The sequence below is a fragment of the Nilaparvata lugens genome, chromosome 1 (assembly GCF_014356525.2).
Source record: "Nilaparvata lugens isolate BPH chromosome 1, ASM1435652v1, whole genome shotgun sequence".
NCBI classification, from domain to species: domain Eukaryota; kingdom Metazoa; phylum Arthropoda; class Insecta; order Hemiptera; family Delphacidae; genus Nilaparvata; species Nilaparvata lugens.
The window spans coordinates 8,539,129-8,567,038 of NC_052504.1; the positions used below are offsets into that span (position 1 = coordinate 8,539,129).

A 27,910-nucleotide genomic window follows, 5' to 3' on the forward strand; every position below is an offset into this window, starting at 1 on the left:
ACAGAAACATATCTAGGGCAACAAAAATTCGGATTTTCAATACCAACATGAAATCAGTGCTTTTATATGGATGTGAAACATGGAAGATCACTGGGCGAATTGTAGGGCAGCTGCAGACCTTCATAAATCGATGTTTATGTTGCATCATGTGCATCTACTGGCCAGAGGTAATCACCAATGACAATGTCTGGCAGTTAACAAATCAATGTCCAATCCAAGAGGAACTGAAAAGGAGAAAATGGAGATGGAATGGGCACACATTGAGAAAAGAAGATGGTGCGATTGAGAAGGCTGCATTGAGCTGGAACCCCCAGGGATCACGCAGACAAGGATGCCCACAGATGACATGCAGAAGAACGGTCGAGGCAGAGTACAGGCAACAGGGAAAGACTAGGACAGAGGTCAAGAGGCTCGCAGCCAATAGAGATGAGTGGAGAACATTTTCGGATGCACTATGCTCCTCAAGGAGTCAAAGGAACTAAGTCAAGTGAGTCAAGTGTGAGAGAGAGCCAACACTCCCTTCCAGCTATTGCATGACTTTGTTCCATAGTGGTTTACTGGTCAGCAGGTATATTGGTTTGTATGAACTTTATGGAGTTGTGTTCATAACATAACATGATGCAAAATGACATGACACATCCAATTGTGAGCAGGATGTGTCTGTGTCTATGATACAAACTGTGAAGGAGAAATGGGTTTCTCCTCTTCATGTTAAAAGTAGTACCACACGGACTTCAGAAACCAGTTGGAAGGGAGATTGGAAAACTGGAGGAAAGCACTTGAGGAAAGAGGCATGAGAATAAGCCAGACAAAGACAGAGTACATGGCATTGGTGCAGAGGAACTGGATGAAAGCTCACTCAAATCATTCATGAGGATCAATTATCTGGTTCAAGTTTTCAAAGGGATGATGGGCTGGACGCAGAAATACAGCATAGACTGAATTTTGGATGGTTCAACTGGATGAGTGGTGTGCTCTGTGATAAGAGAGTGAACTCAAGATGAAGGGAAAAGTGTGCAGATTGGTGGTGAGACCAGCTATGTTGCATGGCACAGAAAACTGGCCTGTTTCAAAGAGGCAAGGGAAGAAAATGGAAGTTGCTGGGATGATAATGTTAAGATGGATGTGTGGGGTCACAATAAGGGATAGGATTTGTAATGAGGTGATTAGAGGTACAGTTGGGGGTGGTACATTTGAGTAGGAAGATGCAGGGGGCTTGAACATGATGTGCAGAGATGTGAGGAGAATTATGTGGGATAGAAGGTGCAGGATTTGTATCTTGGTGGGACGAGAGGGAGAGGAAGGCCAAGGATGAGGTGGAAAAACAGAGTGGAGGCTGATTAGCAGGAGCAGGGTTGAAGCTACAGAGAGAAGATGACAGGATTTTATAGAGAAGACGGCTAAAGGAGAGAAATTCCGACCCCATATGATTGGTATAAGGCTTAGCCAAAGAAGAAAAGACTATTTAACTCCTTGAAGTGCACTTCAAATACATTTCTGTTACGACACATATGCCCAATTCCTAGAAAACTCATTCAATTATTGATTAGCCTTCAAATCTAATGCTCCTTTGAACTTGAAGTGTATTCCTGCAATACATGCAACACATAATATGTGCATGCATAGTAGCTTCTCAAATTGGCCTAGAGATCTTCTCATGGTGAACCAACAATAGTAACAACAAAAAGAGCAAATTCTCAAATTGAATGACTAGAAAATAAGTTAATCCTCAAAATAAAAATCTCTATAAGATGAATTAATCCAAATGACAAACAAATCTACTCCCAAAATTTAATCATGATGCTCAGTCACAGTTAATGTTTTTATTCTTTGTGTTTATCAATTGAAACTATCCAAACAGTTTAAATGATACCAGGATATAGCCATTCAAAGTAAAAATCTAACACTCCAACCTACTCTTTTACTTCCAAGCATAATAATAGCATAAACATAAACTTTTGGGTTATGTTACCTTTGACAATTGATCCACATGAAATCAAATTCATTACCATTAAACCATGAGACCTATTCATTATCAAATAAACAAGTTTTTCATAGCTAAAACAACAAACTTTAGCCTATATTTCATTATTTGAAATTAATTGTGGAATTCAACAATTTGATGTTGAATTCAACATAAATTAGTATATTTCTCAAAGTATTGTAGTGAAGTATTGCTCAAGCTACAAACTTCCAATTTTTTATAAATTAGAAAATAGCACAACCCTTCAAATCCAAAAAATCCAATGATTACTAAATTTCATGTCACACACTGATTTAGGCGTGGGTTGAGTCAAATATAGCAAGCTTTCTTCAACTTAGAATTCCACCTATTTCTATATTTTGTATATTATTTTTTTCAATATTTTATATTCTTAACAAGATCATCTTTGTTCAGAATGAACAAAATTATTTTTTGAGCTTGATATGCAATCTGTGCATGAGTGAGTGAATTTTTGTTTTTAAGAATAATCGTAGGAGCAAATTCCACATTTGCAACTATTATCTTTTGAAAGTTGATTCTCATTTTGATTTGTTAAATGTTAATCCAAATTTAGTGATATAAATTTTTAATATTTTCTACTTTTTCTTGTATAAAATTTAAAGGGTTGTGTGACAGAGACAACCTGTCCTAACTCTGTCCTTCATGAAGGGCAATTAGTTAATTCACTTTTGAAATGTAGGGATTAATTACTATTTGTTTACTGTACAAAAGACAATAATAGTCAGGTAAGGATCATTCCAATGTAGGCTTACTTACCTCATTCCAAACTGCAGATTGTTATTGATGCTGATGAGCCACAATCACACCTGAGAAAAAAACATAAGTTACATCATTCATCTAAAAAAGAATCAAGTACTAAAAACTGAGGCCAGTTTAATAGATTCCATCAAAAGAGAGATGCTCATCTCTCAATGCATAACTTTCATATACAATTACCCTCAATGTTTAATATAATAAGATGAAAGGTTGACATTTTTAGAAATGTCAATACTAAATAATAAAATTGAAAATTATTCATTCTTGTTACAGTACAACCTCGATATAACGGACCCCGATATAACAAATAACCCGGTATAAAGTTCTTTTTTTCCGGTCCCTTGAAAACCCCATAAATCATAATAGAAAATTAACCCCTATGTAGCATACAAAATACGTATTCGAACCTCTATATAACGAATATATAACTATATCATTTTTGGTGTGTTTTAGTAATATTTTGACCCCTGTATAACGTATATAAAAATTAAGGAACCCCTACATAACGTAGACCTCTATATAACGTATTCGCACGGTTCAGACCCCTGTATAAAGTATATTATTTTTATCTAGGCCATCACTTGAGCATGTTTGGACATGAAAGTTTTCATTTACCCCCCTTCCGCTCGCCACCCATAATAGAGTACAGTACTGTCTGTTATGTTCTATGCATTCTTGTGTATTCTCAGACAGTGAAGTGTAAGGTTGCAGATTTTGAATGAAAAGTTTTTGTGTGACTGAAAGTGTGGTTTTTTTGCAAGTTTGTTTTTGAGTGCGTCATGGCCGAGAAAAGAAAGTCTTTGAGTGTTGACTTCAAACGTAAAGTTTTAAAATTCATAGAAGAAAACCCTCATAAGAAGAAAGTGGACATTGCAAAGGAATTCAACATTCCACCAACAACTCTTTCAACAATTCTTAGAAATAAAAACAGATATGAAGACGAAGGTGGACTTTCTGGTCAGTGTAAAAGGGCTAAACCAGCCGAACTACAGGACGTTGAAACTGCTGTCATGTTATGGCTTAAACAGTGTCGTGACAAAAACGTATCCATTTCGGGACCTATACTTCAGGAAAAAGCTCAACAATTTGCCGAGCAGTTGGGCCATAATTCTTTTCGAGCAAGCAATGGCTGGTTGGACTGCTTCAAGAAGAGGAATGAAGTAACTTTTAAAAAAGTGTGTGGTGAAAGCGGTAGTGTTGATGATGCAGTGTGCGCGGAATGGAAGAAAAAACTGATAGACTTGACACAAGGGTTCAATGAAGATGATATTTACAATGTAGACGAAACAGGCTTATTCTTCAAATGCCTACCAGACAAAACTTTGACTTTCAAGGGTGATCCCTGCAGTGGAGGGAAAAACAGCAAGGAACGGCTTACGGTGATGCTTGGGGCTAATGCATCAGGTACACATAAGCTGAAGCCCTTAATAATCGGAAAATCAAAAAAGCCACGCTGCTTTAAACACGTTACGTCTCTGCCAACAAAGTACGTTGCTAATAAAAAAGCTTGGATGACAGGAGAAATTTTCAGCAACTGGCTAAAAGAAACAAACATGCAAATGAAACTGAGAAAGAAGAAAATCTTGTTATTTATAGACAACTGTTCGGCCCACAAGGACATCCTGAAGTTGACCCATATTAATCTCCAGTTCTTGCCGTGTAATACAACATCAAAACTTCAGCCCATGGATCAAGGGATAATACAGAATTTCAAAACACTCTACAGACGGGAAGTGGTTAGACAATACCTGAACGACATGGATCACCAAACTTCAACTAACATCAACCTCCTCGACGCCATGTGGATGGTGATGAAAGCATGGAATAATGTTTCTCAACAAACAATTGCAAATTGTTTCAAAAAAGTGGTTTCAAACTCAGTGTGCAAGAGGAAGCCACGGATGAAGAGGAGTTGGATAACCCGTTACCCGCACAGCCTGGTTTGAATGTCGAAGCCTCCTGGCCAAGAATTCAAGAAGCATTGGATATCAACATCGAGTTTGAGGAATTTGCAAACTTTGATGAAGATGTTGCAGTATGTGGGGAGCTTACTGATTATGAAATCATCTCCAAAGTAACCGCAGATCCGGAGGCAGATGATGACGGTGAAGGCGAGGAAGAAGAAGATGTCCAAGCTGATGCAGCTGTTGCCGATCGACCGGACCCGACTTCACAAGATGCTCGTGAAGCTCTGAACGTGTTGAAGTGTTTCTTTTTAAAGAAGAGTGCTGTATCCGAAAATACTATGGAATCCATCACCAAGCTAGACTGTGCATTGGACCAAGTGAAACTCTATACAGCGAATACACAATCAGAAATTATTGATTATTTTGGGCCAGGCAGCAGCCGTATGTGAGTTTTTGTTTGCTTGCTAATTTGATTGATTGAACTTGCTAATTAAAAACTATTGAAAATAATACTGTATGCATATTTTATTCTGAAAATATATATGTGAACAGTAGGTAGTTCTTTTAATTTACTGAACAAATTTCCTAATTGATTGAGCTATACAATATAGATGAAAAGAAATAGGATACAGTACAGTATTGCTATTATTCAACTACTATTGAATTATAGCATTTTTTACTCAATTGCTATTTTTAATACGGTTTTTCTATTATTTAATGGCAATTGAATAATTGCAATATCCTATTTCCTTCCACCTTTATAGAGTAGTTAACAAATCTGCATTCATTTTTAAGAAGCCAAGTTGGCTAGTTACAAAGGTGGAAGGAAAATGGGTACTGTATTACAATTATTAAACTGCTATTAAATAATAGCATTTATTTAATTGCTATTTTCAATACAGTATTTCTATTATATAATAGCAATTGAATAATTTCAATATCCTATTTTCTTCCACCTTCTGTAGCAGTACAGTACTGTACTGTAATATGAAACATACAGTACAGTACTGTAAACTGTATATCTAAAAATCTACTTCAAATAGAGGTTGAACGTGTTCAATATACTTTATATGGAGGTTATATATGGAGGTTATACTAACCCCTATATAACGTATTTTGCCAGACTTCAACCTCGATTTAACGAACCTCGTTTTTAAGTAAACCCCCACATAACGTACGAATTTCTTGGTCCCTTCAAATACGTTAAATCGGGGTCCCACTGTATATCAAAGTAATATCTGATTGTACAGTTGGATCAAAGAAGTGTCATCTACAGAGAATTATGTTGAATTTGTTTGATTGGTAAAACAAATTACAAGAAAGAACATTGCCAGCAGATGTGGAACTGACTATAATCAAGATCAAACTGAAGATAACAAGCCTCTCATACACAAATATCAGGAGCTATTTGAACTCTGTCACTTTGATTAAGAAACCATGAATGCTGGAGATCAACTGATGCAAGCACTGGTGGGGAAAAGAAAAGTTGATGGTGTAATCTGGTTGGAAGCCTGGATATGAAGAAAGATTACAGACAAGCCTGGAAGCTACTGAAAAACTCAAGTGGAAACCAAACAAATCCAACCTACATAAGAACAACAAAGCTGCTTTATTGTCACAGTAGATCAAGTGGCAACCAAACTTTAAGAAAGATGAAAATTTTAGATAAAAAAAAAAAATACTGCATAATTGAGGGGAAGCCATGTAGAGAAACTCAAACTGACTATCAAAGGCATGGAGGAAAACAGGGTTGCAGGCACAGGTCATATTAGAACAGAAAAATAAAACAATTTCAGCCCACCACTTTGGAAAGGATTGTCCAAATGATAAATGCCTGTCACTGTCACTGAAAATCCCAAAAATGTGGGGATGTTGAGACAGATTGGAGTGATGGCTATGTTGAAGTCCGAGAAAGATCCTAATGATGCCAAAAGCTACCATTCAATTATGTTGCTTTGTTGCATTTATAAGATCCTTGAACAAATGATCCTAAATTATGTTGTAAGTAGAGTTATGTTTTTGTTTGTGCATAAATGCCACCATCAACCACAACAGAGTGAGGAGCTCAGATTGGGTAGATTTCAATTTGTCTAAATAACCTAAACGATTATGTCCAATTATTATGTTTTGATGGGGAAGGTTGAGTTTATAATTTTTAATGGCAATTTGTTGATATTATTAGAAATTTTTTGATTCTTTAATAATAAACACAAATAATGAAAAGGTATCTGATCAGATGTTTAGCACACTTAAAATTTAGACAATATGAATGTCAACAATGCTTGTTGTCATCGACTTTGGAAGTTTACACAAACGAAAATGCACCTCAAGCTGAACACCCAGTTAATGAAGGAGCAAGCTGGCTTTCGACCAAGAAGATCATGCTGTGAGCAAGTTTTAAATATCACAAAACTAACTCATTGGCTTTCATTGACAGGACTGCTGCCTATGATACCATTAATCATAGAATTCTGCTAAAGAAGATCTATTGTCTTACCAGGGAATATGAATGTACCATGATGGTGGGCCTCTTTCTTCAAAACAGAAGATTCTATGTACAGTTGAATGATTGAAAGAATATGTGGAATAGGCCTATAAAGAAAAGTTATTTGCTTTGAGAAAGCTTATTGTCACTAATACTGTACAATGGCAGATAATGTTCTCATCCCTAGTGACCTATTGGTTTTTTCAGATTGATTTGAACAGTTTTGCAGCTGAAATATCAGCTGCAGTTCAGGAGACCAATTTTTGTGAAGTCACTCAAAAGCTTTCCACTGCTTTGGAGGAGTTGTCTGCCCCATTTGATAAGAACCATCTCAACCAAAACCATAGCAAAACACAATTTGTGCATTTCACCTGCAAACCCATGATGCAGGGGTTGAATGAAATGTAACATGGAAGGATAATAGGCTTGACCAATTCAAAACATATAAATAATGGGTGCGGAAGTGAATTGGGCGATTATGAAAACACTGAAAGTAATTTTTAAAAAAGGGATTTATTAATTTAAAATATACCAAATGGTACTTAAACAATTACAATTATTCAAAAATAACATTCCGAAGATGTCCTCCAATTTGCTCGACACATTCTATCAATCTTGTGCAAAGGTTATTCATCACATTTTTAAGTGTGGCTGCATCAATTCATATCATTTCTTTGCAAATCCGTTCTTTAAGTTCCCAGAGATTTCAAGGCAGCTGTGATTGAAAAACATGTGATTTCAAGTATCCTCAGACAAAGTAATCACATAATTGAATCTCTGGATGTGTGGCAGGTAGCTCCATCTTGGAAAAACATGTTTTGGTAAACAGGATTACAAACTAATTGAGGTTAAAGAAAGTTTTCTAACATGTTAACATAGCGCAGAGTATTCACTGTAACTGAACATTCATTTTCGTCCTTAAAAAAAAAAATATGGTCCTAAAATAGCCCTTGATGAGATTGCACACCACACTGTCACTTTAAGACTGTGAAGTGGCTTTTCATGTATTCTCTGTGGATTTTCTTGTGCCCAATACCGAAAATTCTGTTTGTTGACGAAACCTGAAAGATGGAAGTGCACTTCATCACTCATCCAAAGACTGTTTACATGATCTGCATTGTCATTCATCATGTCCAACATCCAATTACAAGAAGCAAGACAGGATGCATGATCACCATTATTCAGTGAATGACACAGTGAGAATAGTAATTAGATGTTTGGAACCTACTCCAGTTGAAAAACTGTATCCTATTACAGGAATAGCTCCAACTAAAGTGAGGAGAGAGGTTCTGGCAGATGTTGAGAGGACTAAGCAAGAGTGTGAACCCTCAGCATTCCCTGTATGATTATGTTCAGCTGAAGTGTAGGATCAAATCCAGACATAATATTATGGTGAGAACAGCAGACAGCACTTGCTCATCCAGAAGAAGAAAGTCATTTGAGTATATGCAGGAATGAGATGAATAAATATAAAATTGTGCCACGTGAAGAAATAAGATTCAGACATGATATGTATGTAGTGTTATGGATGAGGCCTTTAGAGGGATGGTAGAGGCGATGCCGGGATCTTCTGGTAAACAGCACATAGAAGGCAAGGGGGGCTTCTGGATCATTCCAGTGTGTTCTGGTTTTGGAGCAGGGAACCATTGACCAATGACAAGCATGTTCTCAAACCTTGTAGCGGTTTCCATGCATTTGGATTGATCGGACATTTTGCCACATCTCCAGAACCTTCTGAAGAGTTCTGAAGTGTTCTCCACCTTTTTAGATTGTTCTGCTGAGCCTATAAAAATGGTGTGTGTTGCAGTTTGCAAGTCAGTTGATAGACTAAAGTTGTATTGTTTGCTTCTTCTAATAATTGTGACAGACAAGTGATAAAGTGATAATAGACTTTTCCAGACTTTCGTAGTTGTTTATATGGTTATTATTCTTGGTGACAGTTATTCTTATACAGTTATTTATACTAGTTAACATATGCTTGTGATAAGTCTGTGTAGTTATTAGTTTATAGCTGTTCCTAGTTTAACTCCATGTGTTACAGTGTTGTAAGTAATAAATCTAATCATTATAAATTGCCTCAAGTGTTTTATTAGTGTAGAAACCCACAACATTGGTGTCAAAAGTGGAATATTATTGTTTGAGGCAATCTTATAAAATGTTATCTTTGTGTCTGAATGTTTATTCTCAAGTATAATATCTGAGTGTGAACGTTTATCTCTGATTGATTGAACTTTTATCTTCAAGTGTAAATTTTAATCTTGAAGTGAGTGAACTTTTATCTTAGTTTTATTAAAATTGATATTGATCTGTGAATATCTGTGAGCTTTGCAATATTTTTTTGGAACTTAATCTAAAATGGTTGGGGAAGGTTGATAGTGAGGCAGTTGAAAGCCAAACTCAAAGAGCATGATTTGGATACAAATGGCCCAAAATCTCTTCTACAAAATTGTCTTTGGGGAGTATTACTGACTCAGGGTTGGGATGGTTGAAAGTGAGACAATTGAAAGCCAAACTCTAAGAGCATGATTTGGATACAAATGGCCAAAAATCTCTTCTACAAAATCGTCTTCGGGAAGTATTACTGACTCAGGGTGAGGACTCAGAAACCTACTTATTCGAAATAGATTCCAGAACCCTGATGGTAAGTAAATTTGAATCATTGGAAAGTGAATAGAGGAAAATAAATCATCATTGGAAAATAATTAGAAGAAAAAAGATCATCTTTGGAAAGTGAATTAGAAGAAAATAAATCATCATCAACTAAATGGCACCTAAAGACTGAACCATTGCTCGGTTGATACTGCAACTCAGTGGGGTGATGGTGAGAAAGTTTTGGAATGCATAGGTGACTCATTCAATGACACCACCCCATTTAATAGCTTTGTGCAGCAAAAAACCTGACACTGTTGTACTTTTTGCAACAGCGCAACTGCTGGAAGGTATAAAGCATAAACTATGCTTTTAATGTTTTGTATTCCAGAGTGAAGCTCAGTGCCATGATATTATGATTTTCAGTGATGCAATACTTTGTTGTTTGTTCAGTAAGTAGGTTCATAGTCTGGCATCTGGATATAAACAGTGATGCCTCCCCCCAATCCTGCAAATAAATGAATTCAATTTGGTATTGAACTTGCAATCTTTCAATTAAGTCATGCTTGCTATCCATTACACTAAAGCGCCTCATACAGATTAAGCTTCTTAGGTTAGAGCTTTATCACATTTTTAAACTTTGAATCACCAATTAAATAAATTTGTTTTAATTACTGAATCAATATTCATTGATTAATAACAGTAAAAATAGGCCTATGACCATTCTTGGTATATTCAGAATCTTTATGCAAAATTTCAAATCAATCAGTAGAGTAGTATAAACATGATGATGCATCAAACACCATTTTCCTATCCCGACCATGTACAAGCCAGTTCTTTATTTATTATATTAACTTATAGATATCAAAAACAAATTGAACAAACTTTTTTTAATTTCCACTCCATAGTTTCTTTTGGCTAACGTTACTAATTATGGCACATTTGTATCTCAACTATTCTTGAAGATATTGACTCAATTTTTTCTTAAATGAAAGAGGAAGGAAAATAGGTGTCACTAGCCTATTTTGAACTCCAAAAAGTAATTCTAAATAATATTAAAGGCACTTCGAAAATCTCACATGAACTAACCTTATTATCAGTACTTAGTCAGTATTTTTACTCTTCATTTACTGTTGAAATACTTGTATCTTGTATTTTTTGCTAATTTCTAACATTAATCCAAATGAACTTCATCTCAGAATTTTTTTTTAGTAAACAATTTAAATTACAGTACTTTAAACAATTATTACAGTAGTATCAACTGTGATAGCAAGTGACCTCGTTCATTGGTGCAGGATGAATCAATGTTTATCGATGGTGCATGGGATTATTGATTTATTGATATCAATAATTTTTCCTACAAAACTCCTGCATCGATTTCAAGTATTGATTTCAGCTTTTGATATAAGTTTACTATTGCTCTACAATAATTTTATATAAAAACAATTTAAAATATGAAAAATTATTTTTAAACTTTTATTTGTAGTTTTTATCTTTGAAAGAGGAAGAAAAAATAGGTGTCGGTAACTGAATAACAATTATAATAATTGATGAAATTTGATATTATTTATATCAATAACCAATATTGAATTTCACATAACCTATAATGTTTCTACAAGCACCATAGAGTTGTAGATTTATGGATTTGTTCCATCCAAAAGGTCATAAGTTTGAAGCATGCTGAACAGTGTCATTGGTTTTTGTAATTGCTCAATGAGAAAGATTCCAGTTTCCACTTGTTCGATCACTGATTCAAGAGTTCAATATTCATCTTAATGTTTTTTTTATTATTTTTTTACATACTTTAATTTGATATATTTGAATTCTAATTCAATCTACAATTTTTCCATAATTGGGATTATTTTTCTGAAAAAATTGGTAACTCCGGTGGATACTAAAATTGTGAAGTCTCATTTAGGTATTGATGATTGAAGTTGATAGGAAATATAAAAAAGTGCCAATTTTTGCCTGAGAAATGTTCAGAATATTTTTGTATGGAGATAATATTACTGCTGACCACATTTTCTCCAGTATCTGATGCAATTGATGAAACCTTACCTACCAAAGTTTGATGTGACTACCAAACTTTACCTGATGATGAGTCTTTATCTGGTAAGGCTTGGTTAGGCTTTGTTAGATTAGGTTGGGCTATGCTTGCTTTGGGAAAAGTTGGGTTTCATTGGGTTGGACTGAGCTGCATTTTTTTAGTTTGAGTTGGGCTTTGTTAGATTGGGGATAATGAAACTTAAGGAAAATTAAGACCAGGAAAGGTTGGGTTAAAAAAGATAGATTAGGAGAACTATGGTTAGATGAGATTGGGTTAGGATACTTTGCCTTAGAAAAAGTTTTGATTGAAAAGCTGAGGTTGGAAAAGTTTATATTAGGAAAAAACTTGAGTAAGGAAAAGCTAAGGTTAGAAGAAGCTTGGGTTAGGAAAAGCTTTGGTTTGGAGAAACTAATGTTAGAAAAATTAAGGCCAGGAAAGGTTGGGTTGAAAAAAAGATGTATTAGGAGAACTATGGTTAGATGAGATTAGGTTAGGAAACTTTGGCTTAGAAAAAGTTTTGATTGGAAAAACTGAGGTTAGAAAAGTATTAGAAAAACTAACATTAGGAAGAGCTAAGGTTAGGAGAATCTTAGGTTAGGAAAAGCTTTGGTTTGGAGAAGCTAATATTAGGAAAAGTTTTGGTTGAGAGAGGCTTAGATTGGGAGAAGCTAAGATTAGAAAGAATTGAGGTTGGGAGAAGATTGGGTTAGGAGAAGCTAAGGTTAGGAAAATCTTAGGTTGGGGGAAGCTTGAGTTGGGAAAAGCTTGGGTTAGGAAAAGCTTGGGTTAGGAAAAGCTTAAGGTTGAGAAAAACTTAGGTTAGGAGAAGCTTAGGTTATGAGAGACTTACGTTAGGAAAAGCTTAGATTGGTAAAAGTTTAGGATAGGAAAAGCTTAGGATAAGGAAAGTTCAGGTTAGGAGAAGCTTAGGTTAGAAGCTAAGATTAGAAAAAACTTTGGTTAGAAGCTTTGGTTGGAAAAAGCTTGGGTTAGGAAAAGCTTGGATTGGGGATAGCTTAGGTTGGGAGAGATTTGGTCTTGGCTCAGGCTCAGTAAGTTTTGGTCAGACTTGATTAGGTTAGCAATTATTTGACTTGGTTCAAAAGTTCATTCAATTTAAATTTATTGCTGTCATAAGAAAATGTGCTCAAAAGTCAAGGTTTTTACCTAGTTCAACTCTTTCCATCTCCTAGTTCTGAGCTTCAAAGTTCATTCTATACCCCAAGACTTCTTATCTCTACCTTTTGAAAAACCTCTTTAATCTCAACTCTTGAATCCTTTCTCAATGTTCGATTCTATTCAATCATCTTAATTCCTATAAATGTAAATGACTTGAGACTGGTTTAATTGGATTTGTCCTTGATAAAAAAATACGATTTGGCACATTTGAAGTCACCAAGAATTACTAAAAATACAACTAATGATGAACATTCAATTCTTTCATTACAAAAAAAAATATTAATTCCTGTAGTGTTTCAGAGTTAGCTACTACAACTCTTTCTGTTATATTAATGAAAACTTCCTAGAATAATATCTGATATCTATTCCATCAAGTAGTAATAAATTATATGGTATTTCAAAGTCCATGTTTGCCTGCAGTTACTCTTCAATCACATTCAAAAAAGTTGAATTGATGCCTACATTCATTCGAGAGATTGCCTATTTTGAAATCTTTAATCCTGGAATGGTATACTATCTTGGAGAAACGTTAATGGTATCTATTCATATTTTTCACAATTGTTGGTTTATTCATTGAAAAAAACAATGTTTATGCAGTCAAAAAAATCTATTCACCCATGATATCATGTCAGATACATGTTGACAAGCTATAATTAAGAGAATGACAATTGAAAAGCGTTTTTAAGCAATGGAAAAAATCAAATCTCATGTCATGTAATTAAAAAAACACTGAAAATTGAAAAAAATTTAAATATAGTACAATGATGATACAATTGAGTAAAATAGTAAAATGATAAATACAATAAAGTTGTAATAATAATTATAATTAAATACAATAGTAAAATGATAATACAAATCTGTCCAATTGATATACAGAGTGATTCTTAATAATAGTAAAATAATTTAATACGTGATAGTAGAGGTAAAAGTAAGAAAAAAAGTTCTTATAAATATATATCCATAAATGCTTCATTAGCGAGCTATACAGAGTGAAAGTTTGCTGAGTTATTGTTTGCATCAAAAAAATCTATTCACCCATGATATCATGTCAGATACATGTTGACAAGCTATAATTAAGAGAATGATAATATTGAAAAGCGTTTTTAAGCAATGGAAAAAATCAAATCTCATGTCATTTAATTTAAAAAACACTGAAAATTGAAAAAATTTGAATATAGTACAATAAAAAGTTTTTCATTGCAGATTATATGTCCAATTGATATACAGAGTGAAAAACACTGAAAATTGAAAAAAATTGAATATAGTACAATAAAAAGTTTTTCATTGCAGATTATATGTCCAATTGATATACAGAGTGATTCTTAATTATAGTAAAATAATTTAATATGTGATAGTAGAGGTAAAAGTAAGAAAAAAAGTTCTTATAAATATATAGGCTATCCATAAACGCTTCATTAGTGAGCTATACAGGGTGAAAGTTTTCGCCTGGAATTCAGTTCCTCTGGTGAAATACACCAATGCTGAATTGTTTGGGGACTAGTTTTTGAAAAACTTATGCTGGATTCAAATGGAAAAATATCTTAAAAATTGAATAAAACTAGTCTGGAAGCTGTAGTGTGAGTAGTTTCTGAGAAAAAAGTTGAAATATGCAAAAAATCCAAGTAGAAAAACACAGACTTCTACATTTGATGTCCAATAACTTTATTCAATGACCAGTAAACAAATAATTTTTTGCAATAAAAATTGTAGAGAATTTAATTCTAAAATGAATTATATAAGCTGTGTGTTCTAAATTTAAATAAAATGTATTCTTATGTAGTACATTACACCACAAAAATTTGCTGTTTTATGAGGAGAGAACTAATAACTCATAGGTTGAAGCTGATTGCAAATAAAACATGGATTTAAATAACAGCTGTTCCAAAACAGCTGATTTATTTTGTTTTAAATAAGAAAATTTTTGGAAGAAATTATCAGCTAAAAATTATTTTCAGAAATATTTTAGCTCACTTTTGAACAAAACAACAAATCTGTAAGTTAGGCCTACTGTAACCTCACTGTGTTTTTTGTTTAATCTATTAACCAGTTATTTGTAATCATTTCACTTTGCTTTTGTGTCAAGTGTTGACTTTTTAAAAGATGGCAGGTAAATTTAGACATTATTCATACTCCGAATTAGTTGATATGCATTTAATGTATGGGATGGGACACTGTAATAGTACTGAAGCAAGACATATCAAGAGAACTTTCCTAACCGAGTATGTCCAAGTTCAAAGGTTTTTGCCACTATTCATCAACGTCTGTCTGAAACAGGTTCTTTTATGTCTGAAGAGCACATTTATGCAGGCAGACCCCGATCTACTATGACTGTCGAGTTAAAAGAAAAAGTTTTTAATGGAATTTATGAACATCCAGAGAAGAGCACGAGAGAATTGTCAGTGCAGTTTAATGTCAATCAATCTATAATACAAAATTATAGATTATAATATTTTATATACATTATAGATTATATGTCTACCAACATATTTTGGCAGATGAGAATCCTCATGCCATCAATCCTAATCGTCCACAACATCAGTTTTAAGTAAACATTTGGGCAGGAATCGTAAGAGATCATCTACTTCTGTTCGAGCTTCCTCCCAGGCTTAATGTAGTTAAACTTTTTGAGAGAGGAGCTATTTATCTTACTTGAAGATGTACCTCTTCAGTTGCGCCAAAACTTTTGGTTTATGCATGATGGAGCTCCAGCACACTTCAGTGTTGCTGTTTGTGAACACCTGAATCACAGCTTTCCAAATCAATGGATAGGCTGAGGTGGGCCAGTACTATAGCCAGCTAAGTCACCAGACTTAAATCCTTTGGATTTTTATCTTTGGGGACACTTGAAAACCTTAGTATACAATACTCCAATTGATACCATTGATGTACTCTGATTAAAGATTTTGAATGGAATAGAAATGATAAAGCAGACTCCTGGAATATTTGAATGGGTCTGAACATATGCATTAAGAACAATGAAGGTCACTTTGAAAATCATCTTTAGTCTTTTAGTATAGTTTTAATGTCATTTAGATATGTTACTTTCATATAAAAATAGAACTTTTTATAAAAAACTGAATATTTTATTTGCAATCAGCTACAACTATGAGTTATTAGTTCTCTCATAAAACAGCAAATTTTTGTGGTGTAATGTACTACATAAGAATACATTTTATTTAACTTTTATATTAATTTTGTTTACACATCTTACATAATTCTTTTCAGAATTAAATTCTCTACAATTTTTATTGCAAAAAACTATTTTTTTACTTGTCTTTAAAAAAGTTATTGGACATCAAATGTAGAAGTCTGCGTTTTTGTACTTAGATTTTTTGCATATTTCAACTTTTTTCTCAAAAACTACTCACACTACAGCTTCCAGACTAGTTTTATTCAATGTTTCAGATATTTTTCCATATGAATCCAGCATAAGTTTCTCAAAAACTAGTCCCCAAAAAATTCAGTATCGGTGTATTTCACCAGAGGAACTGAATTCCGGGTGAAAACTTTCACTCTGTATAGCTCACTAATGAGCGTTTATGGATATATGTTTATGAGAACTTTTTATCTTATTTTTACCTCTACTATCACGTATTGAACTATTTTACCATAATTAAGAATCACCCTGTAGAAATAAATGTATTTATGAGAAAAAAATATAAAATGTTCATAGTTCTCATACTTGCAGAGATTTCAAGTATATCTTCTGATCCACTTACAATATTATTGTCTGCTTCAGATGTGTCACTTCTACTTTCATTCAAAATTCTGTCAATTTTGGAGCTACTGAGTGCTATTTTCCAAATCAAATTATACTCTAAACAATAGTGTACATCTCATAAAAAATTAAAAACTAAAAAAAATTTACTGCACAAAAAATAACACTACTGGTATCTATTTGTAAAATATCTGCAACAATGATCATAAGTAGATGAGAAATTGTCAACTAGCTACTGTGACTAGTGCAATAACTTTGAAAACTGGTTGTGATAGATGGATGGCATGACTGCTGGATGCAGCTGGGGCAATATTCATTATTGTAGAACAAAAATACTTATTTGGTGCAGAAAAAATATGAATAGATACCATTCCAGGGTTAACTAGGCCGTATTTGAGAGTCAGCTGTGACATTAGCTTCTTTCTTCATTGTTAACATAACCTCATTCTTCATTGTTGAGTCCCACTCCAGAAATTCAAACGTGTGTTTTAATGTTTAAATTAGTCTTTTAGGATAAAATTTATAGTAGGCTATGGACACCTATTTTTTCTTCCTCTTCAATATAAAAAATCAAGTATAAAATAAATTAGCAAGGTAAAATAGGTCTATATGAAAATACAATTCATTAGCCTATTCTTAATTGGTCCATATTAAGGTGCGTACAGACTCTCGCTCTGCAACCGAACGTCACTCCAGCAGAGCGATTGATGATCGACCGGGGAGCAACCGGGGTTTGACCGGGGAACGCGAGAAGATCTAACATCTTCCGTAACGTTCATGATGAGTGCGTGGGCGGTCCGACTGTGGTTCGATGGTGATACGAGGGGGGTACGAGGGCGGTACAAGGGAGGAGCGTGCTCGGTGCGGGTTGGAAGCACGAATATGTGTACGCAGCTTTAGGCCTACTCAAGCTTACCTTTTCAACTAATTTTGGGCTAGTTGGTGTGTGTGAAGAATTGTTTTTTTAGGATTTCTATAAAAAATAATCTTATTTTGGAAAAATAATAATAATAACTCTAAGAAATACTGCATTATAAACTTCAGTGGGATTACAATATTGCTTATTATTAGAAACAACAGCAATAGTTTGAAGAAATATCACTAAAATTATATTGTCTCAATGTAATGTAGCCATCTGTAGATGAACTGTCATCTGTAGAGTCATCAAGTGTCTATGAAAAAATGGCCATTACCCATCCAGCCTTTTGAAACATTAAAATTTATGAAGAAAATAAATAAAAATGAATTTTTATTTGGTAGAATCCTTTAATATTGCATAAAGCATGATCATAGTATATGCTATATTATTTTCGAGTGCATAAATATCAATTAATTCAATACTATAAGCATCGTCTACTAAAAATAAGGTTAGTTCATCTGAGATTTTTGAAGTGGCATTAATATTATTTATAATCTTTTTTTTTTAGTTGAAAATAGGCTAGTGACATCTATTTTTTCTTTCTCTTTCATTAAAAAAAAATTGAGTCGATATCTTCAAAAATAGCTGAGATACAATTGCGCCATAATTAGTCACATATACCTTTCTTTTCTATGAGCTAAATGTCTGCTATCAATTTGAACAATTTCGATTTTTTATTTCTGGTGTGTCAATGAGCTTAGAACTGAGCTTGGAAATGAAAAGTATAGATAGATTAATTTGATTCTAGTATGACAGAACTGTAGCCTTTTCAGCTGATGTATCGATACATTAACAATGGAATATGCATTACATCGATATGTACTGTATCGACCTATCAATACTTTCAAAAAACAACATGGCTGACACTGTATAGGTTAAATTCATGCAAAATTGTGCTACTCTGAATATAGTTTAATTGAAAACAGTAGTGAAGGCCATTGATATTTGTTATTTTGTGATCAAAATAACATACTAAATCGATCCCAACCAAAAATTCGATGACAGGTATAATGGCATTAACCTAGAATTACACCCCTGATTTAATTTTCCCGCTCAAATATTATTTTATAGGTTGAATTATGCAGAGCACAAAGAGATCAGACGATAATATTGATGATAGGATTTTAAAAAACGATCAAAATTAACTGTAGAATTTTAAAATTAAAATGCAACTTTACTTCACCTAACCTTACCTACATGACAAAACTGAACTTTTAGAACAGGCAGATCATAGTACAACCTACCTTTCTTTAAAACATGTTAGATAACCGATGAATTGCTTGAAACTACAAAAATACTAAGTTATAAGGATTTAAATCCGTCCTTTGCTTCAATTATCTCCAGTATCTAGTATGAAGAAATAGACAGCCCACTTTAAATCTAGGTCTTTCTTTCCAACTGGCAAACCTAGCTCTGTTCTGTTCCACAGCGTCACTCGTCACCTCTATTCCTGATTCTGACGTTCTGATTGGTGAACAGAGTATTATAGACCATGTCTCTTGAGAGACAGATATGCGCATGCGCGTTAACCACTGTAGCTGCTGTCACAGTAACTGTTGCAGTAGCCGTTATATTGTGAGGTTCACGTTATAATGGCAGTGTACGATTGACAATACTGTTGCTGTCCTTTTCTATCATACAACAAAACAGATAGCGCTATCTCTCTCTAGCTTTGCAATGTCTGTTTGCCAGAATATTTTATTTTTACTTTTGACAGTGACTGTACAAAAGTAACTCAGCCGCCATTTTTTTTCTTCATTCTATCAAAATACTTTGGTACACAAGTCATATAATTCATTTAAAATGTATTTTAGAAACAATGAAATAATTTTCAGACATTACCGTATGAGAAACACAAATTAAAATAACTGAAATGACATTTTAAAAGTTAATAACTAACCATCCTAGACTTCATCCATGCTTCAGTTAGCCTACACATATAGGTTAGACCTACTTGTACCGGTATAAATAATATTGAAAGGTTATTTTAGAATATTATTTCCATTGAAATTACTTATTTTTTAAAAAACGATTTCTATTTTTCTATCATTTTTAAAAGAAATTGGAATAGAATACCTACCAAATAACTTAATTTCTGTTGTTTTGAAATTCAGATTGGTGTATGACAGTGTTTTAAATTAGCCGCCATTTCAGGTTTGTATAAAAATGAAAATCTGATTTTAGTTATGGAAGCAAATTTTTGAATCAAATTATGAAAAAATATATTTTCTTGATTAATTTGAAATTAAATTGATTATTTTATCAAGGAAATGATAATTATTATTAGATCAAATTTAATGGGATGAATTGAGTAACAGCCGTGTACAATCAGTGGCAAAATGGAGAGACTTGGCAACGTTTTTCTTCTATCTTTCTTCACTGCCATTATAACGTGGACCCACTATAGTTATAGTAACCGCTGTAGATATTTCATCCTCAAGCTATTAGCCTTTCCATTTCCTGTACCGTATTGCATGTGAGCTATTTTATCCTAAATAGATGCCAAGGTGGCAGGCATATCGCACATAAAGTTTCATGCAGCATATAAGCTCAAAGCATAACCAGGAAATTCACTAAAGCACAGTAAATCATGAGTAACCAGTACAACTCAAAGTAGTATCAACATAGTTTCACAGTTGACCTACAATTTATTTTTCAAAGTCAATGAGCTTCAAGTTTCAAAACAATGTTTTTCAAGTCCGGGAGCTAATAATTTACTAAAAAAAGTCACTCCATGATACTTTTTGATAGAGATCGAGGTCACAGTTTCTTCTCAAGTAGGCTACTACTGATGAGAAACATTATATTAGTTCGAAATAGAAGGCAGACAGCCCAAAAAAGAGATGATCACCAAATTTTTCCACTTCTCTCAAATTCCTTATTATACTTATTTCCGCACAAGAGATAGCCTACAGGAAAATGTTCTAGAATATGATCGGTCTACTCTTATTTAAAAAATTATAAAATGCCTCCACAAGCATTAAATAAATAAAAATGTGTTTCCCAGATTCCACAAGCATCAACTAAAAAGATTACTTTGCATGATTTGCCTGGTTAGTTTGTCCATACTTGACACCAATGATCCGGGCCTACCTATTAATAAGCAACAGTGAGATCGATTTTTTGTGACTCTTCATGATGAAGTTTGTAAATGGTCAAATAATGTCATATTCATCTCTTTGTTAGGTCAATAATGATGATGGAACCACCAGAAAATTATTCCTCATCATGGAATCATCCAAGACGGTGGCAATCCTTGAAACTCAATACTCAATACTGAGATGTTATATAATGATTGATTGATTCCAATGCCAGTGTTTAAAATGAACCAAAACATAATCAGTTATGAAATAAAAGCTATCAATAATATTTCTAATTTAGCAATGAAATTAGCTAGCATCAAATTAAGCCTAGGTGGAACTAGAATTGAAATCATGTGTTTAATATGTGTGGATAAAACTTGACATAAGGTAGCAAAAGCTGCTACTCTCCCTGCAGTGTGCCTATATAATTTCTCAATTGCATTGATTATATATGTTCATCCTGAAATTACAGATGAACTGGATCACTGACAGCACTCTATATGCTCCTGTGAATCGTAGGTGGAAGACCAATACAAAAAATAGAAAATGATCAATCTATAAAAATCAGGACCTTACAATACACTTCTAGATATTGCATTGATTTGTTAGTAAACATTAATTGCCATCTTGAAGTAAACATGCATCAATTCCATCATAATTGAACAAATAAATAGAGTGTAATGTCATCAAAAATAGTTCAAAACAAAATAAATAACTTTGATTATATCTTAGTAGCCAACAATGAGTCGAGAACTCACATTTGAATATTGAAAATCTAGAGTTACAGCACTATCTCAAGACTCCCACTTTTCCCCTGATGGTCTTCACACATCCAAGTGTCAAGGTCAGCACATAGGCGCTGACTTGTCAAGATTATTGAGGGGGGGAGGAGATTCTAAACAGGAGGTCCTCTCCCAGAGAATTTTCAATTTATAAGACCAAGAAATGCTTGATTTAGCTATGCAGTACATAGAACAGAGGCACACAAGAAATAACATTTTACTCTTTCAGACACTATATCGGTATTGAATTAAAAATGTACAAAACTAAAAATAACATAAAGAATACAGTATAGAATATTATAATTATTCAAAAGTTGATTTTTTTGGAAGAAAAAAGCAATTAAAAGCTTGGTTGGAATTGAGTTTAGCTTATATGGGTTAGGTTATGTTTATTCAGGTCAGGTCATGATCAGGTTATCTTACTTACTTGTTACATCAAGCTTATTAGTTTGTTTGGGCTGGGCCATATTAAAATTAATTCGTTTAGTTGGCTTGGGTTGGGCTTGCACATGTTCAACTTGTTTAGGTTGAGTGAGCTTGGTTCAGGCTTGATTTGATTACCATACTTGATACTTGATATTCTCCCACTGGAAGCGCATTCGTGCCATGGTCGTCAGATTATTCATCATAATAATGTAGAGCTCAATTTCCTCATAGTACCTGGTGTCGGTGTGATGAGATTCTTTCCTCACAGTATTCTTGTAAACTATAATATGGTCTTGTTGTGAGGAATTTTTTAAGTTTATTTTTAAATTGACTAAAGTTTTCCAAGGTTTTCAATTCATTTGGCAAGCAGTTGTATAACCTAAGTAGATTATATTTGCGTCCATATTGGGTCAGTCTGGATCGTACCACTGACACATGAGTGTCGTTCCTTCGTCTGGTGTTGTAGTGGTGATATTGCTGATTGCTCAAAAAAAATCTGGCTTCCTTCTAGTTGTCAAACATGCCTCCAAAACAAATAGTGCAGGTAGTGTTAGAATGCCAGCCTCCACAAACAAGGGTGTACAGTTGGCGAGGTATGGTTGCCTGAAGATAGTCCTTACAATTCGTTTTTGTAAAAGTAAAATTCTTTCCATGTGTGGACTGTTTCCCCAGAATAGTACACCATAATTTATTATTATAGCCTACTGTGAAAACAGCTGTAGTAAACATTCATGAGTACTTCTCTATCTAGGAGTGGTTGAAGATGGTGCATCATATAGCGAATAGCTGTCAGTCCTGTTGATAAGTTCTCAATGTGCAGTCACCAGTCCAGGTTGTCTGATATAGATTTGCCCAAGTATTTTGTACTCTCCACTACACTCACACTAGATCCCTCCAATCTGAGGAAAGGAGTACTTTTATATGTTTTCTTATTGTAAAACTGCAGAATCTTGGTTTTGCTTTTGTCTAGCAATAATGTATATACATGACAACATTCACTCACTTCATTCAAACTGGATTGTGCTTTAAATTGGAGACTGTGTTTATTTTGGTCCTGCATAAAGTGACAGATATCGTCTGCAAAAAGCCATATATTTACTGAAGTGACGTTCTCAGGTGAATCATTTACATATGGTGGAAACAAGACTGGCCCCAAGTTCGTCCCCTGCGGAACCCCGGTGTTTATCAGTGTCAAAATAGTGGATTTATAAGTTTGAGTCATACCATCATGTCCTGAATGTCTTATACTGACAATTATTGAGTTGGGTAAGATCAAATCTAATACAAAATCTTTCATAAGATCAAATCATTTGGACTACAGTAATCTAATAGTTCACTATCTCACCCCTAAGTAGAATTAATCTTGGTAAGGTAAAGTTAGGCTTGGTCAGGTAAGGTGAGGCTTGGTTGTACCAATCTTATCAGTTGTGTTGGGTTAGGCTTAATCAGGTGTGAACAAATGTTGTTTGGTCTGGGTTGAGATTTAGGCATAAATGTCAATAAGTGCTGCCCAGTGTGGAGTGATATAAAATACAGCTGGATTTGCATACAACAGTGACAGCAAGCAGTCAAAATATAATTTCCATGAGTTAATCAGTCTTATTTTGACTCTCACATATTGTGTGCAAATCAAGCACACATGGTGTGTATAATTCAATTCAATTCAATTCAATTTATTTTTTCCTTCTGAATACAATTCAAAGCAGTTACATAGAATCTTGAGCAATAAAGTTTATACAATTCAAGAAACGATATAATATACTTACTAAAAACAAACAACAAAATATAGAACTATACTAAACAATAAAACTCTTGAGCTATCACAATTTTATTCTTGTATAAAATTCTTGTATCAGATAGGAAAGAGCTTACATAGGCAACAAAGGCCTGTGCGTAAGCTCGAGTTATCATAACAATATGCATTATATCTATAATTATAAAGAGAGATCTCAATTTTTATAAGAGATCTGAACTACATTAAAATAATTTTCAATGATGAATCTATAATCCCCATGCATTAAGAAGGGATAAAAAAAAGAGGAAAACTAAATTATAAATAACTTTAAATTTATAAATAAAAGATAATGAAAACCAAGGAATAGCGAGGAAGGCTACAATTTAAATAACAAATTCAAGTCAGGAAAATCAGAACAGACAAGCATGACATAACAGAAATAAATGTCACTGAAGGCGCCCAAAATGAATCAAACACGCGCACCCCCAGTAACAATGAGTGAGACGGCATTATCCTCACTGATATCAAACAGCCAGTTCTTCAAGTGCCACTTGAACGCAGAGTTAGAAACTACATCCAACAATCTATTCTGGTTGGAACGGAGAAGGAAATTTCGGAATAAAATATGAGAAATGTAAAAACAATTTGTCATTGAAAAGGATCTTGTTTGTTGTATTGTGTTTATACCTACTGCTGATGCATATCTTGTATTATATGAATGTTCTGTAGGAGTAAATATTGAATGGGAATTATTATAGATGTAGATCAACAGATCTTTTATGAAAAGTTTTCTCAGTGACAAAACTCTGGACTCACTAAAAAGTAACGCAGAGGAATATCTTCTATTCTTTTTTAAACCTGCCTTAAGAATTGATTTCTGAACAGTCTCCAATCTGCTAATGTGCACCTGGTAGGCACCACCCCAGGCCAGTATACCATATGATAGCAATGACTGGACGAAGGCATGATACATCTGTCTAATTTCCCTAGCATTTAAAACATCACTGAGACACCTGAAAGCATATATATATATTTTCTCAATTTAGACAATAAGAAGTTGGTATGTTCTGCCCATCTCACTCTCGAATCAAACACCACCCCCAGATACTTATAAGAAGAAACTCTCTGTATCACTTCACAAGAACAAGCATTCCTCTCATCAACTCCACATTCGTGAATTTTCAATGGATGTAAATTGGAATCTGAGTTATTACTTAGACTAATGGGCATAAACTTTGTTTTTGCAATATTAAGAGAGAGGGTATTCTGATCCAACCATTTCTTGATAGATCTTAGGTCAGACTCAGCTCTATCACGAGCCTCCTCCCAAGTTCTCCCTTCAACAAAAATTAAGGTGTCATCTGCAAAAAGAAATAGCCTCCCATGTAAATTTAATCTGGAAATGTTATTAATATATATGAGAAATAGTAATGGCCCGAGAGTGCTTCCCTGTACCACCCCAAAGTCGACAGAAAGCTCATTACCACTTACTCCATTAATTGAAACACACTGCCTCCTTCCAGATAAATAACTAGTAAACCATGCAAGCGCATTCCCAGTGATACCCAAAGCTGACAATTTTCTGATAAGGTTCCTCCGATCAATACTATCAAAAGCTTTTTTGAGGTCAAGGAAGATTAAGATTGGATGCATATTATTAGATAGAGAAAAATGAAGCTGCTTGTTTACATCAAACAATATATCTGAAACATTTTTGTCACGTCTAAAACTGTATTGGCATTCTGCCAGAATGCCGTTAGTTGCAAGATAACTAACAAGTTGTTCTTTTACTATTCTTTCAAGAACCTTCGAAAAAACACTTAAAAGAGAAATAGGCCGAAAGTTGTTTTTGTCAGTAAAAATACCAGACTTATGCAAGGGAAACACTTTGGCAATTTTAAAAATATCAGGAAAAACTCCAGTCCCCAAGCTAAGATTAATAAGATGAAGAAATGGTTTAATAAAAATAAATAGGTTTTCTTTCAATAAGGAGGCCGAAAAACCATCAATACCCGGGGCAGACCCGCCTCGCAAGGCATTGACGTGCCCAATAACTTCAAGTTCTGACACCGTGTGGAGGGTGAACCTAGTGTCCAACCCAAAGTCCCAGTCATCAACCAACAAAGCACCACCCGAGTCAATTGAGCCGGCCAAATTCTGTCCGACAAATGAAAAAAAATAATTGAAATTGTCTGCTACATCTCTGCAAACAGTAGGAGTTACAGTAGTTACAGATGGTAAAAATTTATTAATGGGAAAATTTTGTTTAACATTATTCCTGCCTGCCAGTTCGTTAATAGTTCGCCAAAACATTTTTGGATTTCTCTGATATTGATCCAGCCTTCTTCTAAAATATGATCGTTTTGTTGCTTTTAGAATGCCTGTTACATGTTGTCTGAAATTACGATAATATATCTTTAGCTCCTCATTCAAGGGATGCTTTTTGATTCTCTTGCAGATTTTATCTCTTTCACGGATCAATTTAATGAGGTCCAGGGTGATCCATGGCTTGAGTTTTTTCATTCTCGTCAACGACTGCCTAAAGGGTTTTTTTGAATTATTCAACGCCTCTGAAAAATTTTGACAAAAATTGGCTGAACAAGTTTCAACATCCTGATTATTATTTATAATGCTGTCCCAGTCAGCCTGACACAGATTTTGGTACAGCAAAGCACGGTCGATGAATTCTCCTGCGGGATGGTTCAATGTAGTTATTGGCCTGTCAGTTGTAAAGGATATTGTTAAACCAATGCTGTAATGATCCGTTATATTCAACTGTAGTGTAGCCGACTTTACATCATATATGTTCTGGTACCAAAGAAAAAAGTGATCTAAACAAGTACTCGAGTCATTTGCTACTCTGGTCGGTTTGTCTATGCATTGGGTGAGACCCGCTCCTAGGAGAGTATTCATGTATATGTCAGTATCTTGAGAATAATTGCCTATTAGATCCAAGTTAAGGTCACCAGTCCATATTACGCCTACGTCTCTATTAATGCTATTCACAAGTTGCTCTAGAGAATGGAGAAATAATTGGATATCGCTATCAAACGTGCGATAGAATGCTAATAAATTGAAGGTTTTATTGTAAAAAGTAAAATCCAGCTTGAGCCCATGAACATCACCAAGAGAAACCTGGTTAGAGATAACTGATAAACGATTACTGTAAAAAACAATGACCCCATCGGCTCTATTGCGCTGTTTATCGGTAAAAACAACTTCATAACCCTCAATCGGCTGCACCTCCTCATCGCCTCGTAGCCAGCACTCAGACAGCACTTATTATATCTATTCTGGGCAATTCATTCAAATCAATCAATGTATATTCAATTCAATTCCATGTGTAAGCAAGAATGTAATGATAATAATGAAATCAGTTCTACTCTCAGAAGCTATGCATTATATACTCATATAATTTCATCTGTCTACAACAGAGTCATGGAAGGTAATTAATTACAGTTCTGCTCTGAAAATACAACAAGGTGATGGGTGACTCTAACACCAAAACCCAGAAGTGCTCAAAATCTGACTGATTCAAGTACAAAGCAAGAATGAACAACAAATTATGCAATAATCTTAGTACAAATAAATAAATAAATAATAATATAGAATAAAATAAAATAATCTCAGTCCTAGCTAGCAAAATTAAGTCTGTAAAACTATTGTAGATAGAATTTAATAATACTGTATTGAAACAAATTTTAATTATGGGAATCAGATGCATGAGATGACTCAGAAAAATCCGAAAAATCGTTCTCGGTATTAATGCTGAAAGCCTTTCCGGCATCATCTATTCTTATTTTGATATTACCGGCATGATCAGTCCATACATATTTGATCTTCCTATCATGCTGAAGCTGTTTCGCCCTGGCAAACAGTACTCTACACTTAGGCGTCAGCGACCTGTTGATGTAGATTGATCGAGACTCACCAGTCAAGCCAACATGTCCAGTATTCAGATCGCCCTTCATCTTTCTCTTATGCATCAGATCATGAGCGTCTCCACGGCGCACAAACTTGACGATGATACCAGGTGCGGGACGGTTGTTCCTATTTTTCAACCTATGGCAAGCATCAATGGAATCCTTTGCAATGTTCATTCCCACAGACTTGCAAACTTTGATAACAGTTTCTGTCACATCCTCATTAGCCAAGGATGGAACACCGTTGATTTCCAGGGTGTTTCTTTGCAAATACTGTTTGAGATCGTCCATCTGACATGAGACTGCGTCCAGTCTCGTGCGAAGAGTCACATTTTCGTCGGAAAGATTTTTGATGA

General features: G+C 34.3%; 2 protein-coding genes across 5 annotated transcripts in view; one reads left to right on the forward strand and one right to left on the reverse strand.

Annotated features, from left to right (window-relative positions):
• The window catches only part of LOC111051317, a 93,504-nt gene that overhangs the window by 10,281 nt on the left and 55,313 nt on the right, over positions 1-27,910 (reverse strand). For 3 of the 4 annotated variants that reach the window (XM_039429489.1, XM_039429483.1, XM_022337806.2), the window contains exons 1-2: positions 18,850-19,056; positions 2,762-2,811 (exon numbers count right to left, since the gene is read on the reverse strand). The gene's annotated coding sequence lies outside the window, so the exon portion shown is untranslated. Of the gene's footprint in view, positions 1-2,761; positions 2,812-18,849; positions 19,057-27,910 lie in introns of those variants that run through there. The other variant, XM_039429479.1, reaches the window with a different exon arrangement.
• LOC120349511 (tigger transposable element-derived protein 6-like) lies at positions 3,541-5,117 on the forward strand. The gene is made up of 2 exons (XM_039419872.1): positions 3,541-4,247; positions 4,643-5,117. Exons 1-2 carry the CDS (start codon positions 3,541-3,543, stop codon positions 5,115-5,117), a joined length of 1,182 nt encoding a protein of 393 aa, XP_039275806.1.

Excerpts from the sequence above, each read along its gene's own strand:
- LOC120349511 (XM_039419872.1), top strand. The coding sequence starts at position 3,541 with ATGGCCGAGAAAAGAAAGTCTTTGAGTGTTGACTTCAAACGTAAAGTT. Across the intron at positions 4,248-4,642 it reads GTTACGTCTCTGCCAACAAA|TGTGCAAGAGGAAGCCACGG; the intron begins GTACGTTGCTAA and ends TTTCAAACTCAG.